Consider the following 27,120-nt stretch of genomic DNA (forward strand, 5'->3'; position numbering starts at 1 on the left):
ACATCCCTGTCGGTAGTAAGTATTATAAATAATCTAATTCACTTTCTGATTTGTTTCTACTTCAGGTTGTGAAAATGATGATCGTCGTCGTGGTGATCTTCGGAGTCTGCTGGCTTCCGTTCCACGTCTACTTCATCATTACGTCTTACTACCCCACCATCACCAGCTTTGAATACATCCAGGAGATATACTTGGCCATCTACTGGTTGGCGATGAGCAACTCGATGTACAACCCTATTATCTATTTCTGGATGAACTCAAGGTATTTATTTTTTTTAAACTTTTTCATATATCAGATACCTGCATCGTATATGGTGTCACCAGATGGGAAAAAAACCCCTGGTCCGCAGTTTCAAATCACATATCCACAACCTAATCATACGCCCTTGAATTAGGATTTGCCTCCCCTGATTTACGAAATATCATCGCAACGCACTTCGACAGGCGAAAGCGGGCCGAGTACCTGATCATTTTTCTATAGCCCATATTCCATTGGCAGATTGCGTCTGGCCCGATCGTCTGCCACGACTGTCAAACTCTATTCTCTATGGTTTTTAAGGATCGTGAGCGATCGGGTCGAAAGTGGAAAATTTTCTATTATCCGTCGTGCGATCCTTTCATTATCAAGCGAAGATTGCCGAAAGCGTACGAAAATAGCCGAATATGCGCCTGAGTCATGCAAACGGTCGTTCATTTCATCTGGTCGATTTCAACAGAACAACTACAAGATGGCGAAAACTTAAAAAAATATATATGGAGTATCACCGAGGACACAGTCCTCGTCGAATAAATACACGCCAAAGATATAGTGTGGAACGTAAAAAAATCCGCCATATTCAATGGCGATCACGCTGTTCTTCAGTTAGCCAACTTTTGACCCAGTGTTTTCGTTTACGGCTAGTCCTGACCGCCTGAGCCAGTTGAAATATAGCCATACTTGCTACAATAAATTAGTCTTTGGATTATTCGATTTCGATATTCGAATTACTCAATTGGTTTGGAGATTCAAGCTCGTCCAGTTATTCATGATGTAAAATAACAATAAGTATACAAACTTTCTATAAATGTCAAACGGCCGCATAAATTTTAACAGATCTGATGCTCGCTAGGTTTGACAGCTGACAGCTCAGTTTTGTTGACGTAAAATTGCGCGGGAATGCGTTCAGTGTAGCCACCAATCTAAGAAATATCTAGTTTTCACTCAACCTATATTTTTAATAATAGCAACACTAGTATTATTTTAACCAATCAAATCAAGGACCTACGAGATTGAATCGTTGCGTGTAATTGCAAATAGCTAGCGACAACGGTTGGCGTCGATCGTTGGATCGGGTTGGGTCTGTGCGTCTGCCAATGGAATATGGCCTTAAGAAATTTCAGGCGACCTTGAATACTGACCGCCGAGGCAGAGTTAAACATTTCTCGAATAACCCGCGCCCCTCTGCCCCTCTCCTGAGTAGGATGGGCCCGCTGAAAATTAAAGATGCTTTTAAAAAAATAAAGTTAGTTGAGATTTACCCTACAATGAAGTGACAACACAAAACCAGTGTTACGTCGGCGCGTAGCGTCGCCCGCGGGAACCGTATAATCAACCGTGTTTCTAACCATTTTTAAATCAATCGTCAATAACCCGTAATCGTTGTAATACCAATCGGTGACTCGCGCAAAAACCCAACGAAAGGTAATCAATTCCCTAGTGAGTGAAAAAGTGAATCTTTTTCCCCGTTATTGTGTTATTAATAATCCCTATAACCACCTCAAAACCACGCGTCGCGTCCTCGACAAAAACGTTTTCGCGCCCGTTTGGCCAATGTGTTCAAACACGTGCTCCCACATAGTGACTGTGCCATAGCTAAATCTAAGACTCCTTTAAGTGTAATTAATAATGTAACCCAACCAATGTCTAGAAAGTTAATGTAATTAAACGTCCCTGCGCAGGGAAATTGTCAAATCAAAGACGTGTTTTATCTTGAATTATATGTCCTGATGTCCACACAACCCTCAATCAAGGTGATACTCGTGAAGAACGCTGCCAGCATACACGTGAGTTCTCCACCCATTCTTCTCGGTATCAATGGGGAACAGTATATGATACGCGATGTATGTATTGGCGATAATTTAAATGGACTGCAATGTTTGGTGGGTTGTTGGGAGGGGTAGTGTGAACTCTGACATTGTTGATGGTCAGCAGAGAGAGAGCTCATAATTCCTCATGCACACAGTATCATGGTGTTGTCACTCGTGACTTTGGAGCGCACCACAGAACAGATAATATGATAATTATTTCTGAGTTCCCTGGAGCGCACGATCTGCACAGACGCGCGCGGTCACTCTGCATTTTTGATGTTTATCGGTTTTTATGAATATGTTTTGGTGTTTAATACTTTGGACGCTGAAGACGCACATGCGCATAATGACCAGGCGGCCGATCGATGTAATTAACGTGCAGTTTAAAGGTGCTAATTAAAAAATCATTATCTACTCAGCAGCGAATGCGTTAATTGTTGATTATTAGTGTTTAGCAATATTTATGAGTATGGTATGGGATTTTTTATAATAAATTGGCTCAAACAAATGAGTTTTGATAAAACTCTTAAATATATACGCAAACTGGACACAGCTCGAAGAAGAGACAATTACTGGCTAAATTTAATCATTCAGTGGTATCCAAGAAGTAAAACAAGTCCAAAAGGTAAACTTAGAGATCGTTGGATCGATAAAATAGTTTAATTAATGGTATCAGCTTGGAGAGGTCTTCATCCGGCAACGAATTAATCTATGCTGATGATGAATTTCATATATTATATGCAGGTACATACATGACAGTATAAACTCTCCGTTTATTTGGTTTCAGGCATATGTCATTCTTTACTAAGCTCGACTATGCATACGATTTCGTTGAAATTGAAAAATGAGCACATACGCTTGGATTAATTAAAACCAAAATTTATAAAACTCTAGTATGTCCATTTCTAAAATATATGAAGAAATCAACATAATGAACTCATATAAAAAAGTCTGGATGTCAATTAATAGTTAGTAGAAGGTCGAGTCACATATTATTAGAAAATTTTCAGGAAAGTGTAACCTACAAAATACTGCAACTGTTTTGGCACGATAGATAGGTATCTAACCTACTCAATGTTTAAAATATAATATATTTTTTCTATGTTCTATTGTATTTTCTTATTACTACCATAATACAATTTTTAGGGCATCTATTCTGTTACGAATGCGTAGACAAAACTAAGTTAAGAATGACTTTATTTATATCGCATTTTCGTAAAAAGTGGACACCCCACTTTTTAGTGCTGATGTGGGTAAGAAGTACATTACTGTAAAATGTTTTTGGTGTAAATTTTTAATATTTGGCCGCAGTTGCGACATGTAAAACAAATAAATCTCTTCGCATTATAAAAAATCTCAATATCTTTACGTCACAGAAATAGATTTTTTACAACATAACATTACAAAAATCAAACCGAAAGCTTTTAAAACATAAAAAGCTTTTTAAATAATGTGTACCCATACATAAGATTTATAATTTATATGCCAAAGCAGAAGACATTTTGTAAACATCAAAATATGTAAATAGGTTAACCCACTCGGATCATTGAGATTTTGTCTGAATTCTTGGTAATTTTAGCATGCTTAATAAAAGACTTGATAGCTTAAAGACGAGATCACTTACTTGGGAAGTGAACGATGCGAGGTTGAGTCCTACTCAGTTCAGGTTTTTATTCTAATATATATTGTTTCTGAGAGTTTTCTATATGTTGTATTTTATATAATTTTTAATCAATTTTATCTTTGAGATGCTAGATTTGTGTAGAACATCTGGTATATGATAACATTTTTGATACAGATCAAATATTTTTATATATTTTATAGTAATTTAGATTTTACACCATCAAAAAAATACATTGATTACTTACACAATTCAAAACATTGTTACTTAACAACATTCTACTGAATATGATAAAGCCAAGTTAACATTGTGGGCTGTACTACCTAAACTACAATATCTCATGAGAATGGCTTTTACAACGATGTCTAAACCTCAAGGAAATAAAATGTAAGTCAGGCGGCGATAGTCCAAAAACACAAATACAATAGCAAACAACGGATAGCTGGTTAGACGTGTAAACCGATGTATTTTTGTAATCATGATTAATTAATCAAATCAGGAACAGTTCGTTTTGTGTTTGAAACTTTCGCCTTGCAGCTAGGTGCACTACGCTTCAGCGAAAGCGGCTATAAATTAATTATAAGTGCTTTTCATCTCTATATCTATAAGAAATCAGTTATCCTTCAATCGAACTAAAAATTATCTGATTCCAAATATAACTTCCTTAGAGTTGAGCATGTTGTAATCTCGAGCTTCTTTCAATAAGTTAAATATCAATTCCATAATCGTTTTAAATTACCTATTTTAATTACCTACCACTCCATCCCTCGAACAGAAATTGTGTCGAGTTTTCGGCCAATCACGATGATGTACTATAGGTCCTAGTTTGACGATATATCATCATCATCAGCCGGGGTCCATCTACTACTAGATGAAGGTCTCCTTGAGCTTTTTCTAATCTTCTCGGTTCTTGCCTTTTTGCTGCCATATACATATATAGATACATATGTCCACCGAATTTTATGAATTCGTCTATCCAACGGGTTTGTATGGCGTCCTTGTCGTCATGTATACCCACCGTCAATTGGCATTTTGTTGTCGAAGATAGATGCAGTTGTTGGCCCGCTCGATTTGAGTGCCGTTGTTTAGGATCGCATTTGGTTGATAGAAGCAGTTTACCATTAATTTTGTCTTCAAGACAATTTACATTTATATTAAAACCATAAGGGTTATTTTTCAATATTTATAATATGTATGTAACCATGAAATCCAACAGCATTACAGCAGAGTATGCTAAGTCATCAAAATGTCCAGACCTACCTGCAGGCATGTGATATTATTGGTTCAGTAGAACGACTAGAGTACCCTTAAAATTAAAAAAAAAAGTTATTGTCGCATAATTGCGTGTGGATTGAGAAAGCTAAACGTTAATATACTATAATAATATGGGCCATAACAGTGGCGAAGTCACTAGGCAATTATTTAAAGCCTACCATCTTAGAACACTAATTTTAATTGCATATTTACGTATTTATATAATCTTTTGATTGTTTTATTTTCTACAAAAAAATGTAATATGCCAACGACATCTGTCGTATATGTAGGAATGTATTATATAGATTCCAGAACAATCTGCAAAAGTGTAAAAATATATCCTAACATAAATAAATATCGGATTAATCGTCAAGGAATGATGATGTATTTTCATATGAACTTTACGTCACGTGACCTCAATCAGTCTATCGCATTGCATAAAATATGGTAGGCTCATATTGCAGAGCCTAAAATCTTTACGCGTAATATCATTATCATGACACTTTATCCAAAATAATTAATAAGTAATTAGATAGTTTAAAAAATAATTTGTATGGCATTTTGTCGCATCAAATAATATAGATTGATTTTTGATGTGTATAAATGTTTTGAAAAATACGTAATTTAAACTCATCGCTCAATGTTATGTCGTTAGTGATTTTTTTTTAATTTCATCGAATTAGTGTGTCGTTGTCATTAGTGTGTACCTATTATGTATCGTATTATCTTCTTATTTCCCGTAAGCATACCTGTCAAAATGTGCTAGTTTTCTCAGATCCAGCCTACCTCTTTCCAAAAGTCACCCTTCGCCACTTGGCCATAGGGAGTAGTTCTGAGCATCTAGTATATTATTATGTACCTACGCTTTATTTCTAAAGTATTAGTGACATAAAAAGAATCACTGCATTAGCAATCTTCCCCGTCGTTAAATAATATATGACATGATGTCTGTTGGCATTGTTATTGTTTTCTCCATTTTCCAGTAATATTAGACAATGAGATAGGGCGAAAATTTTATTTCTCTCTTTGCTTTTCTTGACGATACGTGCATGAAGACACGGCACGTCGCACTCCGCAAAACAGTCGCAAATGCTACAATTTTCCGTCACATTTCCCACTTGACACACTCATATATTATATACATTACATAATATAAAGCATGAAAATTCAGTCACAATCCCGCCAAGAAATTTTGACGAAAAAACATCTGTGTTTTTAATATAGTGGTAACATTAATTGATGAGGATGTTTTGCAATGTTATTTACTTTCTTTTATTGTGTTAACTGTCAATTCTTGGTGGAAATGCATTGTATTAATAAAATTTAATTGAATTATTTCTTCTTTTTAATAAAACTTGGTTTAATTCAAGGCCTAAAGAAAAACGAAACAAATGCGAGTGAAAAAGCATTTGGCACGCTCATATTTCCGCAATATGCGTTAGAATAAGATAGAATTTCTACGGCTGAATTAAATATTTTCGTCGCGTCGCCGGTAAATATTGATTTGATGACTACATTTATTTAAAAAACTGCGAGCACGTGTTGCTGAAATTTATTGTTTTGCGTCAAATATAAAGGTAATGGTAATTATTTTTGCTTAATTTAGTAGAAAATATGGTTAATTATGTTGTGTTTAAACTTGGTAACCATACTGAGAAGCAACATGGTGGTGTAACGTTTCATAGTTAACTTTAATAATAATAAAATTGAGGTTATACTATGAGTTATACGCAAGAAACACGGCTTCATTTTGCCGAACATTAGCCACTCTCTTCATACCTATTATTACTCTGAGGTTCAATTACCTTTCAATAAATAATTTTGCGTCTGTAAATTTTCTAGTAAAAATATCTGTATTATTTATTGTATATTCTTTATAAGTAGCCAATGTTCCTTTGAAGCGGACGAAACTAGTCCTGACCTAAACTAACCTGACTAAAATAAGTAGAACAAGTACTACATATTATGTTTTATTCTAATTAAAGTTATTTACATGCTTGTTGAGTTAAATAAAAAAACGTGTCAGATTGCTGATTTAAAAAAAATATATTTACTCAACCTACGTTATGTAGGTATAAAGCCAATTTTAATTTTTTTCGACAGATATATTGTCAAATTTCACCGTATTAAGTGAAACGAACTAAACATTTTCATTAGTTGAGTTAGTATTTACTTGGTAGAATTCCATTTTACAAAACGATATTATATTATTATAATATTAAACAGGTCGTTTGTTTAGTAGATATCTATTTCGACTGTAATACCGTTAAGGCGAAGTCTTCACTGAGCTTTAAGTCAAAGATAAACTTACAATTGTAAAAAATGTAATAAAATGTGAATTTGTTGAATCGGACCGCACCCTATTATTACATATATTTTATGGTCATATTTATTATTAAAATTTAGTTTATTAGGTTTTCTAAGCATCACCTAAGAGATTTTTGACTAATTCATAGTTTTAATATTTTTTATATCTATTTTAAAAAATATCGATTTTTATTAAAAATATAAATGTGTATAACTTGAAATCCTTTTTATTTATATAAAACATTTTTATTTTTAATGTTTTCAGATACATATTTATTCATTAATACAGTTTAAATTGTAAATTATCAAAAAAATGTCTCAAATTGCAAGCTTCGTATTTTTCCGCTAGGTGCCTCTTTAAAAAAGGCTCAGTGAAGACTTCGCCTTAACAAGCCGTAATAATGGTATCACTATATCATCGACTAAAAAGTAAGCTGAAAATGTCAATATAATTTACTTACAATACTTTTTTTCTTCGAAATCGGAAGCGTGGGAATATTCATTTCAATTTCTTGTTCAACATTCAACTAAAAGTTGAACCACAAAAATCGTCACGTGAGAACGCGGTTTAAAGAAATGAACAGTTTCAAAATGGCGAAATGCATTTTAAAATTTTATTGATAGTTCATTTTTATTGTAAGTAGATGACTACTGTAGATATACCAAATTATGTGTGTTTATATTATGTATAATATATAATTGGCGTATAGTTTAATTTCTGTCAATTTGCAGATTTCTGTATCATTCTCTTATAAGTACTACCTATGGGTTTTTTCTGTGTTAATCATTTTAATAGCTCTCTCTCTAATGTATTTTTATAACTGTATTTATTTTATGGTTTAAGTATGCTTTATCTGTTTGCCTGTTTTTTAGAACAGAACTTATTCATTTATTTTATATCTCATTCTGCAATTATTCTGTGATTGATCCTGTTGGTTGATCTAAATGAAAAATACTACCACACCCCATTTTCAATCCGTGTCCGGAAACTTGTAAGTATACAGTTCACCGTATCACACTTCACCGTGAAATGTTGAGCGGAAATATATTGCCGTATATTAAAGACCGCCCAATCTCTTTGGGTCGTATAGTACTGACATAAAATTCATGTCTAAATAAAACACGGTTCTTGTCGGTTTACACTTTACAAGAAGCCAGCAGCAAACAAATTTTGAAAATAGCCGACATACTGGATTATTTGTTAGGTTAGGTTAGGTTAGGTTTTCATTCTTGAATTCATGAATTTTGTCGAATCAGCTATGAAAATTGAATTAATGTTCATATTGAATCTTATAAAATTGGAGATCGTATAATATAAGGTCATCTTTTTCCGATAAGAAAGCTCACGGCGTGTTTATGTGCTACGGTGAAATGTTTTAAGTACAATAATTTACGTGTAACTTTTTCAATTAGGGCTTCTACTTTTAACGATCTAGTTTAACTTTGAAGGAAGCTTCTGATTTGTTAAGCCTATTATAGTGAGTAAAAACGCATTAAAAATATATTAAGTAAATTTCTAATAATTAATGAATGTTATCTCTTTGGCGAGAACCAACACAACGATAATTTCAGAGCTTAAATTTATAAAACCTGAAAAGCGTCAACACATTATTCATATTCTGCTAGCTTTCCCTGTGGACACTCACTGCTTCCAAAGTCCACATGAGCGCTTTACGAAATATGAAACTATAATAATTAGTTTCTCAACACAAATGTGGACAATGCGCCCCGGCCCTGTTACAGCGAACGAATAAGTTATGGATTAAAAAGTCAACGCTATAAGCCGCTGGAGGTTTTCGAAGCTAAAAACTTCACACAAAAAGTAAAAAAAAATAAAAATACCATTTTTACTCATAAGCCAAACATGTGAGCTTTCACAAAGTAAACCTTATATTAAATTTCTTTCAAAGCGGAATGGTTGTCAGCCATTCGCCCGACGCATTGGGTTAATCGCTAAGGATTAAAACACTAATTGAATGAATAAAAAAACAAGGTGGACATTTTGACAGACGCGGAATCGAATCCGCGCCAATGGCCAATGACCAAGAGCCACAATATCGTCCTTTATTTTTTGACCTGCGATTTCGTCCGCCAAAAATCGGAAGTAAAAAGTAGACAGATATTTTTTAATAGAAGTCGGCGTTTTCCGATTTATCATCTGCTACCAGGAACAGTTCGGTGGAGCTGCACACAAGTGCAGTTGCTTGGTACAAACCAATCATGGAGTTACCTCACAAAATTCGGCGTCGTATTCTGCTACGTTTACCATTAATCTTCATTAGATAACAAGCTGTGCAGTTCCATACTTGTATCCTCTCATAATGTAGCCGAAGTTTTGTAGGTAGTTTTCTGTTTTTTCACCAGGTCAGTCCAAGGAATTTTGACAGATATACAAAATTATAGAATAGAATAATCCAATATGATTTTTTAAATTAATAAAATAGAAAAGAGTTCAATCAAAGTGCGTGCCCCTTCACCTCACCACTCCACCGCTGCTATCCAATATTTTCCAATATTCGTGATTAATTGTTGCAAGTACGATATTTTGGAAAAGTTTTATTTTATAACTCCGGGGGAGCTTTAGAGATATTAATATGAAGTTCTACACAATTGGTATTACTAGTTCGGTTCATAGGTTGTGCAAGTTTCATCAATATTGATTTATCAGTTTTAGAGTTGTAAGGAAAGAGACAGATAGATAGGTAGCAGACAAAAATAAATATAGGTAAGACTCAACAATGTGCTTAGGTCTCATTACTTATGTAAAATAGTCGAAATCACAAAAATGAACTTCAATTTTCTTATTTATTAGTATTCTGCTTCTTCTTCTTCTTTTTTCACCCTGTCACGCATCAGCATTGGTTCATAGGGTAAGCACAAGTTCGCACCACCTCCTTCGGTCCATCGCTAACTCTCGCGCCTTCCGCCATGCAAGACCTGCTCCGCGTAGATCGCTTTTGTAGCACCGCTGCAGGGTGAGCCCTAATTAACATAATAGTAATAATTAATTGTTATTATTTGATAGATAAATCAATTAATAAATAACACTTAGTAAATATTAGCAAACAAATTTTATGTTAGCCAAGGGAAATAAAGTAAAAACAAGCATTCATCAATGTGAAATTTAAATAATAATTATGTTTGAACCATTTATTTAACTATAAAGGGAGTTATTTGGAATTTTCGTATTGTAACATTTGAAAGCAGATTCCAAAACCATTTTATTTTATCGATTTGGCTATTATAAAAAATATTAACTGTCTGCGTTGGCAGTATTATATTTGTAAATAAAAAAATTGACCTTCGTGCGTACTGTTATTAATGATTTTTAGTGATTTTTCATTTAAATAATGATCATTCAATATTTAAAAAAAATAACTTGAGCTTTTTTAACAATGCAATATATTTTTATTTTAGTCTGGCCTTAGCGGTTTTATAACTGAAGTTGATTTGAATAACTATGAACTTTAGCTACATGATTTACGATTTCTTTAATACATTTAATAATAATAAACGATACAATTAACCCACTATGAACTAATCAATATCCATTATTTATAATAGTATAAATAGTGTTAATTCGGAAATCATAAGAAAAGTCTGTCGACTTAATTAATCAACGTCACAGGTCACTAGAATCCGCTTGGCTCAAAAAAAGTCTATCCAGGTTAAGACTCTCCCGAGGGATCCGTAACACGTAGCTTGAGTCAGAGTGACAAAAAGCTGTATGGCTCATCTATCTGTTACTTTATTACTTTTAAAGTCATACTCAGTATCATTCAATAATATTTAATAATGGTATGCAATTTTATAGTAATTAATGTGTGCTCTCGAAAATATGTGAGACTCTAGAGCAGTCTTTCTCAAAGTGGGCAATAACGCCACCTTGTGGACGTTGGAGGCTTTCAGGGGGGTAGTAGAAGGCTCAAAAAAATTAGGAGGTGTTAAAGAAAGCTAGAGGGGCGACGGCAGACAAATTCTATCTATAAAAATAAACAAACTAACTAATAAGAGAAATCGGCTGCAAGTTACTGAACGCGGCGAAGATAAATGAAGTAGGGAGTAAGATCATGGTAACGCGCGTGTTTAAACATGTACCGTTCAAAAAAAAATCGCTTAGGTACATGTTCAAACACGCGCGTTAACATGATCTTACTCCCTACTTCATTTATCGTTTGTCAATTTATGGCTACGGCCGTATGTTGTAGCTTAACCACTGGGGAATGCCAAAAGAAATGGCGTATTTCAAAAAAACACTACCTTATTCTTAGGTCAATAATTATTATAAAACAAACATTATTCGTAGAATGTTTATCACATTTGAATGGTCAAAGACATAGCTTATAATCAGTATCTTTAAATGTGTAAATCTTGCCAATTTTTTGAATAATAAAATGCCTAATTCTTGTCAAATTTGGGATCACAGAGATTATCAATATAATTTTTTTATTATAAATATTTCACTATAATAATGTCGACATAAATTTTACTAATGGTTTTATAAATGCTTTTAAAAATTAATAAATATAAAAAATCTTAACACCACTTCACGTGGACGTACTGAAATATGACTATATTCTATAATATTAGAGCGAGAGGTTTAAAATAATACTATTTTATGTAATAAAAATACTTTATACAGTTATCAAATGTTTAAAATAAATATAAAGAATAATAAGGCTTCAAAATTATGTAAATAGATTATCTACAACGTTTAAGGAATGTCAAGGATCATGCTTTGAAAATAGCATAAAAGCTCCATTTTGGCGTACGCTGAGCATGTGGGCCGTTAATATATATATACTTACGAGACATACATCCGTTCTTAAATGTCAAAGTAAAAATATCGTATTATTGAAAACCTGTATATACGGCTGTATAAGTATCACCAGAAGTGTAAAGTTATTGTGCATTATACAAAATACAACTATAAAAATGCCCACGCGTGTTTCCTTTCAGAAAGACTCGTAAAATATCATATTATCTACACAATTTAATGCAACCTCTCTGAATATAATATATTAGCGGAGTAGTTGACATAATACAAAGACGTATTCTGATTTTTTTTGGACATAATACATAATTGTATAAACTGGTGGTTTTGGGTAGCCTCTAGTAAAAGCTCAGCAGAAGCAGAGATTCGGTGACTAAATATGAAGGAGCTTACTGGGGGCCTACAGCCTTCACTCTGCTCTGAAACAGGGGATCGAGAGGGGTGAAAAATTTTGGTCGCTCAAAAGGTGATCATGATCCTCAGCCACGAGGGAATGACAAAAGAGAGAATGAATGACGTATCTATTAATTAGTTTTTAAAGTCGAATCTTTGTTCATATTTCACGGCAGAACCCACAAAATTAATTATTCAATAAAAAAAAATACTGAACCAGGTCTCCTTCCCTTACTTGATTATAATTAATTGGCCTTTTTGATGCGGCTGAAAAGGGTCACTTTACCCGGGGCTACAATAATTGATTGGATGGACAAATTAGGGGTTCGAAAAATACAGTCGAGTGTCAGGGGTCCTGCGTTAATTATCTGTCTATCTACTTCTACAAATTCACTGTACTAATTTTGAATGTAGGCCATATTCAGTGACGTCCCGTGGGGGTAGGAAAGTGAGGCGATGCGTAAAGACGACGGCGCATTCTGCGGGGCGGTAAATTGTGGAATAAATGCAAAATTTAAGGGGTGAAGACTCTAGGGATTCAAGTGCATCCATGAATAATTCAAATAAATTTACTTCAGACTTAAAACCATTGTAAATTCTACAATTACGATCATTTATTTTCAAAAGATATGGCATTATATTATTACTAGGTACCTTTGTATCCCAAAATAAAATATTTATATTTATTCAAGTTTAGTATAATACTTGTTTGATTTTGAGTAACAAACTAGATTATGCTCATAGACGTTATAGAAAACCTTGTTCTTTCTATATCATATAGATACCACTACCTAAATGCAACAGTAAGATAAAGTCAAAAATACTAAATTCGAGATAATTGAACTTTAATGCTTGTGTCATACAAATGAAATAGTTAAATATATCTACGTGTATTTATAATATTACTACTGTCGACCGAAGGTACTTGATTGAATTTGAATTTAAATTCTAATGGATTTAAGTTTTTTTACTATTCCATTTGAGTCGTTTTTTGCGACCCGGGTTTCGTCTTTCGGCATCTTCCGGCGCTGTGTATACTTACCAAACGGCAAACACACACTGACAACGAACACTATTAACTCTAACTTATATAATAAATTAATACAATAAAGTAGATAAAAAACTTATCACCTATCTATTAAGTCAAGGATCCAATAAAAAAATATATAACCGAAAGCCGAAACCCGGGTCGCAAAAAACGACTCAAATGCAATAGTACAAAACTTAAATCTATTAGAATACGTGTATTTTGTTTTTTCAAGGGTTTATAACAATATATTATGATAATGCTAGGATTTTTTGGATACCATTATTAACAGTGGGTTATCTCAGTTATCGCACTGTCGCTTTAAAGTTACAAGACAATTTTTAAAAAATACAACATTGGCATTTTTATTTTAAATTGAGAAATACATTCTTTTAAAAAAATCTCAGTGATTCATGATGTAGGTATAGCGATCAACAATCAATCGGCATAATCTCAAAATAAACTTTTTTCACCTTATCTCAATGTTGCTTTCAGGCAGCGATTACGAAAACTTAATGAACGAAAGTGAAACTAAAAAATCCAGTTTGACTAATGAATAGATAAGCTGCAAGTATTTTCGAATTCCAGATTCATTTGTAGCTAAAATTTATACTTATGTGCTCTGAAATTTATTTTTGTAGAGCCGGAGTGAGTTAAGTATACTAATATTAGATTTACACGCGAGTTTATTTTTTTTTTTTTTTTTTTTTTCTAGATGCCTTTATGGATACCTCGCATTTACTATCGAGGTTTCTTAAGGACTTTGGCACGCAAACTACTCTACTTGATGCTAGTCAAATGAAAATTGTGCCGGCTGAGAGAATATGCCTTATTGAAACTGTTCTTCTACCCGCATCGGGTATTGCTAATTTGAATTCGGCCAGGGCCTATGATACACGCGAGTTTATTTGCAACTGCCATTTTCATTTATATAATAAAATATATTACAGAACATGACAAAACAGAATAATGACAAAATAGAACAGCCAGGGGAAAAATAAAACAATATTTTTTGTAAAATATATACTTTTTTTTCAAAACCATTATTTTGAAAATAATGCATTTGTATATACTTATTGAAAAAAATGTATATAATACCTAATAAACAGTTGATAATTTCACTTAAAAATTGAAAATTTCAAAAATATTAAATAGGTATTTATATATATATATATATAGCTTATAAACTTAAGTTTTATAAGTATTTAATTAATAAATAGATTCCACTAAAATGAATGTTTTATTTTTCCCCTAGCTGTTCTGTTTTGTCACTGTTCTGTTTTGTCACTATTCTATTTTGTGTTTTGTTTTGTCACGATGTGTTTTGTCCAAGGCGGCTCTTGTGGTGCATGTGGTGAGGACATGGTTATTAATAATTCTAAAAAAAAAAAAAGATGTGTTTTGTCCGGTTACCAACTTAACCATACTAAAAACTTTTAAGGATTGCCTTCGAGTGATTTAAAATAAATATATATATATATATATATATATATATATATATATATATATAAATCACTCAATTATCGAATAGCTAGAGAACAAAAAATTTAAACGTATTTGATTAGCAATGAATAGTGATGATATATTATTAAATTGCGCTTGCCTCCGTTGTGTTCTTATGAAAATTTTAATTATTCTGAGAGCAGGTTTTACGTACACTTTATGTAGCTTTGCATATAAAGCAGTTTCACGAGTAAATCTTTTTCACGCATAAATAGGTGTGTGATGGTGTGAGAACTCATTTTTAACATAGTTGACACTTTTACACCTTGTGTCCTCGGCATTTAAATAATCAATTAAGCAACAATGTTTTTTTAATAATTAATATTGCATTATTGCAGTGATTTTTTACTTGTATTTATCTATAATGTGCGATCAATGACATTAATATGGACGAAGCATCTAGAAAATAAAATGACACTCGCTTTGTGTCGGGTCTGCCGGATGGCGAAATTCATATTTTAATATCGGTATCCTACGCTCAAATGAACATTCTGCTTGCAAGCGGTCTGGCGACACCGCTGGGTCTGCCCATACAAAATTTCTGACTGTCAGGTTTTGACTCCACCGTTATTATTGTGTTACAAAATGCCAATGTGCCTAGTTAAAAATTGTAAAAAAAATCTACTAAACACTCCAAGAAAGATGGGATATCACTTTTCATGTGTTAGTATTATTTATTATTTATAAAATGCCATTTTAAGATAATGTTTATTCAATGCAATTGAATGACAGAAACCATTGGACAGTCGCCTGTGATGCGCTGGGCTCACTTGCGTCTAATCTCCGAGAAGTCGTAAGTAACCGAGAATCTGTTTCCAAACGCAATGAGTCATGACTCATGACACTAATACGCCATTACAAGAAAGGTTATATTACTATAAATTCTCAAAGCTTGTATCGCATAATGGAAATGGATACGTCATATGGTCACGTGACATCTACCTATACATCTGTGAATGACTTTCATGCACAATTTCTCGTGCGCACCGGTATGAAGTGAGTTGTCCATTTAATATGTCATTGTGTGCGATGTATTGCAAATGTCTAGAGATAATTATTTTATAGGTAATAAACATGCACTGCAATATTTATGTTTGAATACGACTAACACATATATTATGTTATACCACTTTTGAAACCGTTGACCTGAACAAGAAGATTTTGCTCACAAATTCTTCAACCATAAAAATATTTACCATCTTCTTGGACAACCTTCCTTGAATTCTCCTCTGTATGATATGTTATGAAACAAGGCCCAGTATATAATAGTTAGGCCGTGGCATGAAACTTTACACTTCAATGGTAGTACTAACCAGTTATTGCTCATATTGTAATGATAGTTTTGATGCATATCGAAATATGCAATCGAAAATCCTCTTAATTGTAAGCATATTACTGTATAGTAATAGAAGAGAATAAATAGCCATCACTACTACCAAATTTTTCAGTTTAGTGCCACATCTTGAATATAGTCGGCCCTGTTATAAATTGCGGTATATTTCACATTTATCAGGTGTCAAAAATATTCCAGTTTTGTGCTCTTTGTGGTATGTAATATCTCTACCTATTGACACCCACTATGTTGATCTTCCTTATGGTATTAAGCTGGAACCGACTTCGGGTGACATTATCACTTGCGGTCTAGCACCCGTCGCGAGCGGACGTCTCTTCCCGCACTCCGATACCTGCATACAACCGACCTTCTTACAACAAGATACCGACCAGGCCAATATTACCTACTTCTACCGCCGCAAGTGACCAGTCGACCTACCTGCAAATATCACCAGACGACCAAGCAAGAATTACCTACTTGCTGACTACACAAGCGACCAGACATCATACCTACTAGCTACCTACAGCTATAGGAAAGAGACAGAAGACTTCAAGACGACCAAGCAAGAATTACCTACTTGCTAACTTCACAAGCGACCAGACATCATACCTACCAGCTACCTACAGCTATAGGAAAGAGACAGAAGACTTCACAATGGAGAAAATCAACAACGAGATCAACAAGCTATATTCACGCAAACCATCCAGACTACGGGACCTCCTGACACTCCACCTACTTATCTTGACTGCATATCAAGAGGAGGCCGAGACAACTACCGACACACCCGCACGAACTCACTCCTGGAGGACAAACCACGACACCATTTTATCTCACACCTGGACCAACAGGAGCCGCCAGCCATACTACAAATCTCCAACTCGCATCACCAGACGACCAGCACAATCGCCGATCAAGAAAGCAGACCCTGTTACCCTCACTACACGGGAAAAAGACCGGATATCCGTAGTCATCAGGGGCTTTCCGATCGGCGTGTCAACAGAGGACATCACCAACGATCTCCTCCGCAGAGGTTACCCGATAGTCAGCGTCACGAGGATGACCCGGGGCAGGAGCCAGCATCCAATGCCTCTTGTCCTGGTCAAACTCTTTGACAACGACCGAGGGCAACTGATTCACACTCTGCAGTTCGCATTACGACGCAGAATCACCGTAGAAACCCCGAGAAGCATCAGAAACACACACCTCAACAATACCAGCAACATGTCGACAATGCGCAGCTCGACAACAACTACACAAACACAGACAGACGCCGACAAGCCCATACTACACACGGAGGGCCTACTGGAAATGGACCGCACCATTGCTTCCGTTCCGCGGAAAGTGAAAGCAGACATCAGCCCGACTGAAGAAGCAATAACCAAGACACCGGAACCTAAAATCGCGGTCATATCATCACACTTAACGACCAGACCGATCATCTCAACGGAGCCCCCGGAAATTATCATCATCAAAAAAACAGAGACCCCGGAAACAGATAATCCCACAACCGAAGTTTCCGAGTCACTGGAAACTGAAACCCCGGCAACACATAAGACCGAAAACTCAGAATCCCCGGAGATCAAATCTGCAATAACCGCTGAAACAGAAACAAAGACCCCGGAACCGGAAACCCCGACATCCGAAGCAACAGAGACCACAGAAACGGAAACCCCGACAACACCGGAAATCGAAAATGCTGAGACCCCGGAAAGCAAACCGCTGCCGGAGGCTGACAACAGCAGTGAAGACGACGAGAACATGTATACTACACCGGAACCGGACTATACCACCCCGGAACTGGACTTACCCGAGTCACAAGATGACAAATGGGAGCTTGTCTCCAGAAAAAAACAGACGACGACAGAGGAGGATGACTATGAGCCTCCCAACAGAACACAACAGATCCACAACAATTTCAAAATCATGAAAGAAAAACGATATAAAAGTCAAGACGAACATTACCTAAGGTATGAGAAAACATACATAAAAGAGGAAAGACACCATATCGACTCCAAAGGCTACTGGACCTCAGAATGTTCCCTAACAATGAAACTTCTCCAAGAATACGAAGAAGAAGTAAACACCCGCCTACTCAAACTAGGCAAAAACCCAGATGAAGCTCCGAAAAAGAAGAAAGAAATACCGAAGAAGACGAAGAAAAACACAGGAAGAAAGAAGAATAATCGCCGATGAGCAACCACCTACGGAAGAGAAGATTGGAAGATCCATGTCGCGAAACATGGAAGCTGTGTCAGTCGGCGGACGCTGCCGAATGAAGAGTGCTCCAAGCTCACTCTTATATGAATTAATTTTTGAAATTGCAAAAATTTTAAAAAATTGAATATTTTTATACAACACTTGGACTTGAAGACAGCAGCCTCGCCCGGCCCTCATCAAGAACCGGGAAACTCACATCGCCACCCGAATGGATTGTACGGAGGAACAACACTTGACCTTGGAGGCTGCTGCATCCCCCGGCCCTCATCAAGGACCGGAGACTAACATCACCACGTCGAATCACGCGAATCCTTGCCAGCGACCTAATAATAGAGATGAAGGGGATGAGGCTAACTGCCGGAGTGCCCCATAAAACACCAAAGGAAGATCAAAAGTCAAGTCAAAGTCAGGGTGATCTTATAATATAGAATTAGCTTAAAGTAAATGATAAAAAATTAGTTGGATTTTAATAAATATTGTTTCAATAATCAATAAGCATACCCAAGATTCCAAGATAGAGTACACGCACGTCAACCAGCAACGGCATTCATGTAAATACGAGGGTGGGTCAATAATTCCTTAGAAAAAAGCATTAAAACAGTTTTTATTTTTGTATTTTTTTTTTATTTCTCAACATAATCTCCTTGGAGCTCAATACACTTGGTTAGACGTTTCTCAATTTTTTTTAAACCGTCAGAAGGAAGGAAGGTCCTCAAAATAAGCATTTGTCCGATCGATTCGCCTTCTTTGGACATGGTTCGCCTTTCGCAACCTACTGCTTTGACTGTTCTTTCGTCTCAGGAGTATAGTGGTGTATCCATGTTTCATCTACAGTCACAAAACGACGAAAAAATTCATCCGGATTGCGTTGCATGAGCGACAACAGGGCTTTAGAGGCCACCACCCTATTGCGTTTATTGTCGACTGTGAGCAAACGCGGCACCCATCTTGCAGAAACTTTTTTCATGCCCAATTTGTCATGTAAAATAGAAATGAAGCTACATTTTGAGATCCCTGTAACCTCAATTATCCCACTCAACTTTAATCTTCGGTCACTTAACACCATATCGTGGATTTTATTGATCATTTCTGGTGTAGTCACCTCTACAGGACGTCCTGAGCGTGGTTCATCCTTTGTTGATGTACGACCACGTTTAAATTCATTTAACCAGTTATAATTAGTTGCAAGTGAAGGAGCAGATATGCCGTGAACTAAATCCAACTCATTTTTTATTTCCTTTGCTGTTAACCTTTTTATATTAAAATGTTTAATAACAGCTCTAAACTCAATTTTCTCCATTTTTGTAAACAAGCAAATTTTTTTTTTAAATGTACGAAAATAAAAAACAACAACCCGACCAATCTGATTGAAACACATACACCATTACGCCAGTCAATTCTTAGTCATGTTATCCGTTCAATATGTCCACGTGATGAAAAAATACAAGATGCAAATCAAATCCTTTGGAAATATCCAAAAATTCGTATAGAAAAGGAAGTGATGTTCAAGTCGGTTTAACCAACTGCATACCCTCAACATCAAAATCTCTTCACTTAGATTATTTGACAATTTGTATTAGCTTTTGTTACTAATGAAATTTTAATTTTTAGTCGTGTAAATTAAGTCAAATCACATTTATTTTGTATGCATATTAACCTCAGTCTTGAGTAACTGCTCCTGAGATATTTCCAGTCAAGAAATATGCTACACACCAAACATAGGGTCACATAATACTTCCGATTTAGACGGGTGTGTTTCCATTAACTTGCCATTAACTTCCATCAACTGCCGTTCTAACAAGAAAAACACGCCACACGTTCTTACTCTTTTCCACTTAGGCGTTCTAATAAGAATTATATATGTTTTTCCCACAGAAGTTAGGTCGCCGAAATTGGCCGCTTAAAGTTAGGTGCATATCTTAGGGACTTAATCGCCTATGTGTGGTTCTGCATCGCGCTCTTTTTAAATGTTCTTTTAAGGCGGCAAACTACACCCCCTACCGACGGCATTGATTATAAATTGACACTTTTATTAATAATCGTTTACGTTGTAGTCATACTTATTTAAAATTAATAAATACCACTCCGCAGTCAAATTCTTGTTAATTATAAGATTTGTCCAATTTTCAGTTGTATCACTGGGTACTTTTGAATACCATGTTTTAACGTGTGCTTTATTGTACCCAAAATTCAAATTAATTGGATCCTTTTACATAATTCCGCCACATTTATAGTCCATGTTTCTACAAAATATACAGCAGGATACAAAAGTGTACCTATTATCTATACGCATACATTTAAATCCAGATATATATGGCAAAAATGCTTCTTCATTATAATGAATACGGTTTAGAATTGTTCTGTAGGGCATATTTCTTTAGTTGTATCAATCATGATTAAATATGTTAAGAAAGCAGAAATGCAATCTTGTAAAAAATGGCATATAACGTACCTTATAAATATTTATAGAAAAATAATTGGGTACTTGCCCACTGAAACACAGCCATCAAAACAAAATCAAAGAACTCTCTTTCCCGTATCGATCATTTGACGTAAAATTATACTTCCTACAAAATAATGACTTAAGGTGATTCATCAGTGAAACGCCAAATAATTTTCTACCATAGGCGCGACGAAATTTCGCACTCGCTCCCATTCTGAGAGAGCATGTAGAGCTGGAAGGACGTCATTTTGCTTCGTGATGGCGACGGCCGTAATAATTCCTAAATCGTGTAAAGATGACTTAAAACGTTACCCATTTACTTTAAAAAGAAAACATGTCAATGAATATATTATTATTGTCACTGATAAAACAATAAACAGAAAATTAAATAGACACATGTTGGATTTATAAGACAAATAATATTTGGTTTGACATGCCTCATTTGCACCCGCGACCCGCAAACCGCGCATCGCCTAGCGACGATCTTTTTAGACCGTGTCTCAACTAATGCATGGCCTTAAACAAAGAGATGGGTATTTTAATAGGTTACAATATGTAAGAATTAGAAAAAAAATAATGGATTTAAGTTTTGTACTATTACATTTGAGTCATTTTTGCGACCCAGGTTTCGCCTTTCGGCATCTTCAAGTCACCGGGTCGCAAAAAACGACTCAAATGGAATAATAATACACAACTTAAATCCATTAGAATTTAAATTCGAATTCCATCAAATGGCTTCGCTCGATAATAATAACATTATTGCAGAAATGTACACAAATGCACAGTTTACCGTGAGTCGTCGTATTGGAAAGAGATGGCCGTATAGTATTGAGACCAAAAAAATGACGCGTTATTCGTGAACCATTGTCTGTAATGTTTTATTTTATTAAATTCAATAACACCATTAAATTAATATTGATTGGTATCTAATATCTGAAAATAACGCCGTCATTCTTCCAAAAAAAATCTAATTAATAATCAAAATGTTCATTTAAACCAGCATGATTTTTAATATAATAATTAGAGTTTAATTATTTTTAAATGAAATCCACAGATTTTAGTGATAATGGTTGGATATTTTATAAACATACACCTATACGATATAATTATATTTCTAATTTACGTAACTACAAATTTTCTCCTGTCTTTCCCTTATATTCCGGTATAGTATTTTATTTAAACATTAAATTAATCTCAAAGCTATACGGAGCCAATGGATTCTGATACAACATCTTATGGTGGACTATCATACGACCAACAGCATTCGTACAATTTTCCGGGTACGATTTCAATATATTTAAAAAACATGAATTTAATTATCTTTTAATCATAAACTATTATAAAATACAATAAAACTTTATGGCCTGTGATTATAGTATAATATATTGAAACTTTTTGGAAGGGTGGTTCTATTTTGACGGATGGTATAATATTTAAGGGTGACAATTTTACTTGAGATCGAACATCACTGGTGTCCTCACCGCAATGCCCGCTAAAACTTTACAATTCACGATTAATCAAAATCACAATTATTATCGTAGGTAGATTTTGTGTGGGCGGATTTCCTCAAGGGATGCTAGATGCCAATTCAAGGGGTGCAAGAATAAGGGAAATAATTTATCGACTAAAATGTTTTAGAACAATTCTAAGCGGATTCTTTTTTTTACCGAAAAGCTGACGTCAGGGTGAAGTAATTTGTAGGGTCCGAGCATTAATCAAATATTTACTAGATATGTAAGATATATAACATGTTTGAACCCTTTGTTCCCCATGTGTAATGTTCTCGTATATTATAAAAAAAATAACATCAATTGAATTTACTGTCAAGCAGACGGATTTCCGATTTTCAAATATATAGTTATAAATTGGTATTAAATCGATCGCTATTTCGGTTGTTATACTATATTCTATGGAAATTAATACGGTTTTTAAGTAAGTATGTAGTATTCTTGAATAGTTTCAGAGTGAGGGAGATATTATCATCTCCTCTCATTCCATGAGTTTTTTACTTAAGCGTAGACAAGTCGTTTACGTACTTGATGATTTTACAATCGAAATAGATATAAACCTAAAAATCTGTAGAATTTAATATATTACAACGTATTCATTAGCTCGTATTCTTGTTTGTCCAGTACAAATCTTGCAATAGATTTTTAACCAACTTCCCGACTAGCTTGACGTTTGAAACTTTTATAACATATCAGAACACGATGCCAATGCATTTTTTTAATACTTTTAGCCATCTTTAAGCAGAATTTAATTCATTTTCAGTTAATTCTGTTTTGTATGAAAAGTTATTTCGGAAAAAATCCGTAATCCAATCCACTATTATTGGTTGCTAAAGGGGTGGTCCTAGCAACAGAATTATTAATATATACGTGCGTTACTATGGAAATCAAAATGACATTTAGTATTTTATATATGTTTGTTTGTTTTTTATTTACTTCATATCAAGTACAAGTTTGAGCATATTGAGCATAATAATTCAACAAAAAAATTAAAAACGTTGTACTTATATAAAAAATTATTTTTATCTTGTAAATATTTATATTATAATTTTTTAATGTAATTTACCAAGTGGATGACTTAATGACCCAATGACTAAATTAATTTATTAGTACCCCAATGTATGCCTGAGTCTCACGACAGAAGTGAAAGTTTTTGTTTTGCTTTTCATTCACGGACACGCCGTTATTCACTTATATGATTTTTTTTTTCTTTTGTCGCGATACTATTTTGATCATTGTGCGAAAGATTTTGGCATAATTAAGACCGTCAAACTCAATAGTCAAATATTTAGACTAAATCTTTCCCACTTTTCTACTCTTTTCAACTCTTGCCCAATCTTATTTCTGCCAAGCCCCACTTCAACGCTTCAAAAATCTCCATGCCCCCCTATCAAAATTGCATAGTTACCTAACTAATTCTGAAAAAAATGAATTACTTTAAATAAAAAATGTATATAGGCAATACTATTTTTAATTTAACTTCCGTAAGTAAATATGTATATTACGTTACGTGTATAACTCGGGGAAAAAATAGTGCGATCCTTGTGCTATGCTTCGTCTTGATCTTTTTGCCCCCCAAAACATTCGAATTGCCCCCCGGTGGAGGGTACGCCTCACAATGGGAATCACTGATTTAGATTATTCGATATTCGTGAGTTGTCGGGATTTTCCGTCGACATTCGATAGTCATTAGTTAAATGTTTATGCGTACGCCGGATTTACTCTACCGCACAAAAAACGTTCACTTCAATAAATTGTTAAAATATTTAAATTATGCTTCTTAGTTAAAGTTGTCGCCACGATAAATCACTGTGCGAAGATAGAAGTCGGAAACTTAATGAATATGTAAATAAGTATTCTAGTACAGGGGTGGATTTACTTGTACTTCGAGTTCACACACAAGTAGGGCCCTGCATTAACAAGAGTACTCCAATCGATTGACGACGTTTGAAAAATGTGAAAATATTATTCTTACAATGGAAATGTTTGTTTTTTTACCATGTTCGATCCTAAAGGCTTAATTACATTGACAGTCGCCCAGATCCAACCAGATCCAGATACACTGAACAGTTTTCCCTCGCAATTTTACGTCAAAACTCAGCTGTCAAACCTAACCTTACAAGCGAGCGGTAGCTTCGGATATTTTCGTACGTTCTCGGCAATCTTCGTGAATCGTGGCAGACAAAAATACGATCGTTCACGATCCCGGAAAACAATATATAATAGGGCCAGACGCAATCTGCCAATGTAATTTGAGCATAAGAATATTATATGAGCCTCTACAGATTGGAGGTTGAATGAACAGATTTTTTTAAACTCAATCTATAAGATTCAATCAAAAAATAACAATATGTGAATTTTCCAGACCCGGAATTCGAATCCAGCACCCATGATATTGTAAACGTGACCCGTAACCACTCGGCCAGCGTTTATTACAAAGAATAAATGCATTATAATACTTAAGTAAATTTCTGCAGTCAAAAAATCATTTATAATAATATTTATTCTTTGAAACATTTATTATTGGATAACGAAAGAATTTTTCGAATATTAAGTAGGATATACTTATTACCTTTGACAGGTTTTATAATATTATAATATCGATTATAATTTAAAATGTAAAAAAAACCTTTATTCAATATTATTGAACTTTTTGGAACCATTAAAAGGAAACACGATTTTTGTTTTGTGGAACTAATTAACGTAGTCTGTAATAATTAATGCCCTCTTGAAAATTCTTTGATCAATGAGACATGTAATTCAGTTATGGCATTGCATTTACGTGTAAAATCAAGGATAAATGAGATAATTAAACATAATGAGTACTCAAATGACATTAAAGCGCGAAATATATTATGGTGCATGTCGCTGGCTATCATGCGATGTCACAGTAAGCGTGTGATGTCGTTTTTCTTAGTGTTTAAAATGTTATCAGATTGATGGTCCCATCCCGTAGCACATTTTGAAGCTTTAAACGAACATTGTCAGTTGGCAAAATATGCCGAAATCACCAAAACAACAATGAGGTCACCTCACGTTGAACCGCACTGCATCGACACCTGCATGACGTTTTTAACGTTTTTATCATGTTCTAGATGTCTACACATTTTTAAATCATGTCAAAATCACGTTTTTTGTTATTAGTGGTTGGCACTATGTATTTTCTATAAGAATATTGTATATTATCTATGGTTTGCAGGTTGGGTTCTGTTAAAAATATTATCTATGGATATAATATTGCAAGTAATTTTAACGTACGCACACATAGAAACTGTTAAAATTAATTGAAATTAGCATGAATAATTAATAATAATTCAAAATACCAATACTTACGTTAGAGTTGACACTCTCTATAATAAATTGAATTTAGAGAGATGTTGATCGTTCAATATATTCCGCAAAATGACGAAACCATATACTAAATTTGTCGCCGTGACAGCGTGACAGTGACGTGACATGCATCTCAATTTGATCACAACATAATTCATGCTTTCATTTTGAAAATGATGTACATAATTATTAAATGAAGGTTTTCCCGCCGTTCTAAATATGTATAAAATTTTTATTGGTAATTCCAAATCATTGGGTACGTAATGCAAATAGGGCTCCTGAATGGTTAAATCCGCCCCTGATCCCCCATTAGGCATGAATGGATCAGTGTTACATTTACATCAGTTGATACGACCGAGTACGCGAAAATGAACCCAACTCACAATAATTTGATTAAAAGTCTATTTATTATGATAACTGTGCGGTATCATCCTAAGTGAAATAGTACACATCTGCGTCAGAGCTCTGCATACATCTTCGGTTTAATAGTTAGCGTTCCTGCAAAATATATTGGAATTCATACTGAATAATCCAGACCACGAAACCTGTCGTAAAACGGGATTGGAATAGGAAAACTCACAAAGGGTGAATAACTATATATCTAAACATGTCACGTTTTATGTTAAACCTTAGTAGGTATTATTAGATCCCTATCTGCACCCTTCGTGAACGCCGTGGGTCGCAGGTTCAAACGTTGTTTTTTTTTCCAATGTGTGTCCGGATTTTAGAGAATGGAATTTTTTATGGAACCATTTTACGAGATAATTAATATTACGGTAGATTAGGTTGATAAAAACGTACGCGATTCATTTGCGTCTCATATAGCACATGACAATTGTAATTTAATAATTATTGTATTGGACCAAAACTCATCTTTGCCATACAGCGATTATAATCGATTCAGAAGTGCCCATGAAGTATTAAAATTATTTACCAACTCAACATTCACAAAATCTATTTGTTTATTGATAAGTATATTATAATTTTATTCATAAATAATACTTACATAAATAAAGTTTCAAATTTTGATACACAATATTTACAATGAAAAATAAATATACGCTCCAATATAAATAAAGTTTAATGAATATAAATTAACAGTGTAGACTGTAGAATGTTAGTCTCCAGAAATTTGTTTATAAACATATATATTTTTATGACACGATATTGGTTATGTTTACAACACGTGCTCTTTACTTGGTTGTATTGAACGACTAACTAAATAACACTATGCGCATGTACCCTTGAGACCGAAATAATAAATTGTGTGTTACATCGGCGCGCGCAACTTCGTAACATGCCAATAATAAATAATTATGTATTACATGTCACATGCCAAAAAT

The 27,120-nt window shown here is 34.3% G+C and overlaps 1 protein-coding gene across 1 annotated transcript in view; it reads left to right on the top strand.

Moving 5' to 3' along the window:
• The window catches only part of TkR99D (Tachykinin-like receptor at 99D), a 544,278-nt gene that overhangs the window by 471,000 nt on the left and 46,158 nt on the right, over positions 1 to 27,120 (top strand). Inside the window, exon 6 of the mRNA XM_085955182.1 lies at positions 66 to 262. Coding sequence (XP_085811308.1) covers positions 66 to 262 — 197 coding nt within the window. The remainder of the gene's footprint in view (positions 1 to 65; positions 263 to 27,120) is intronic.

The sequence above is a fragment of the Rhyacophila brunnea genome, unplaced genomic scaffold (assembly GCF_057557595.1).
Source record: "Rhyacophila brunnea isolate RB1 unplaced genomic scaffold, BYU_Rbru_1.0 scaffold_10, whole genome shotgun sequence".
In the NCBI taxonomy this organism is placed as follows: Eukaryota; Metazoa; Arthropoda; class Insecta; order Trichoptera; family Rhyacophilidae; genus Rhyacophila; species Rhyacophila brunnea.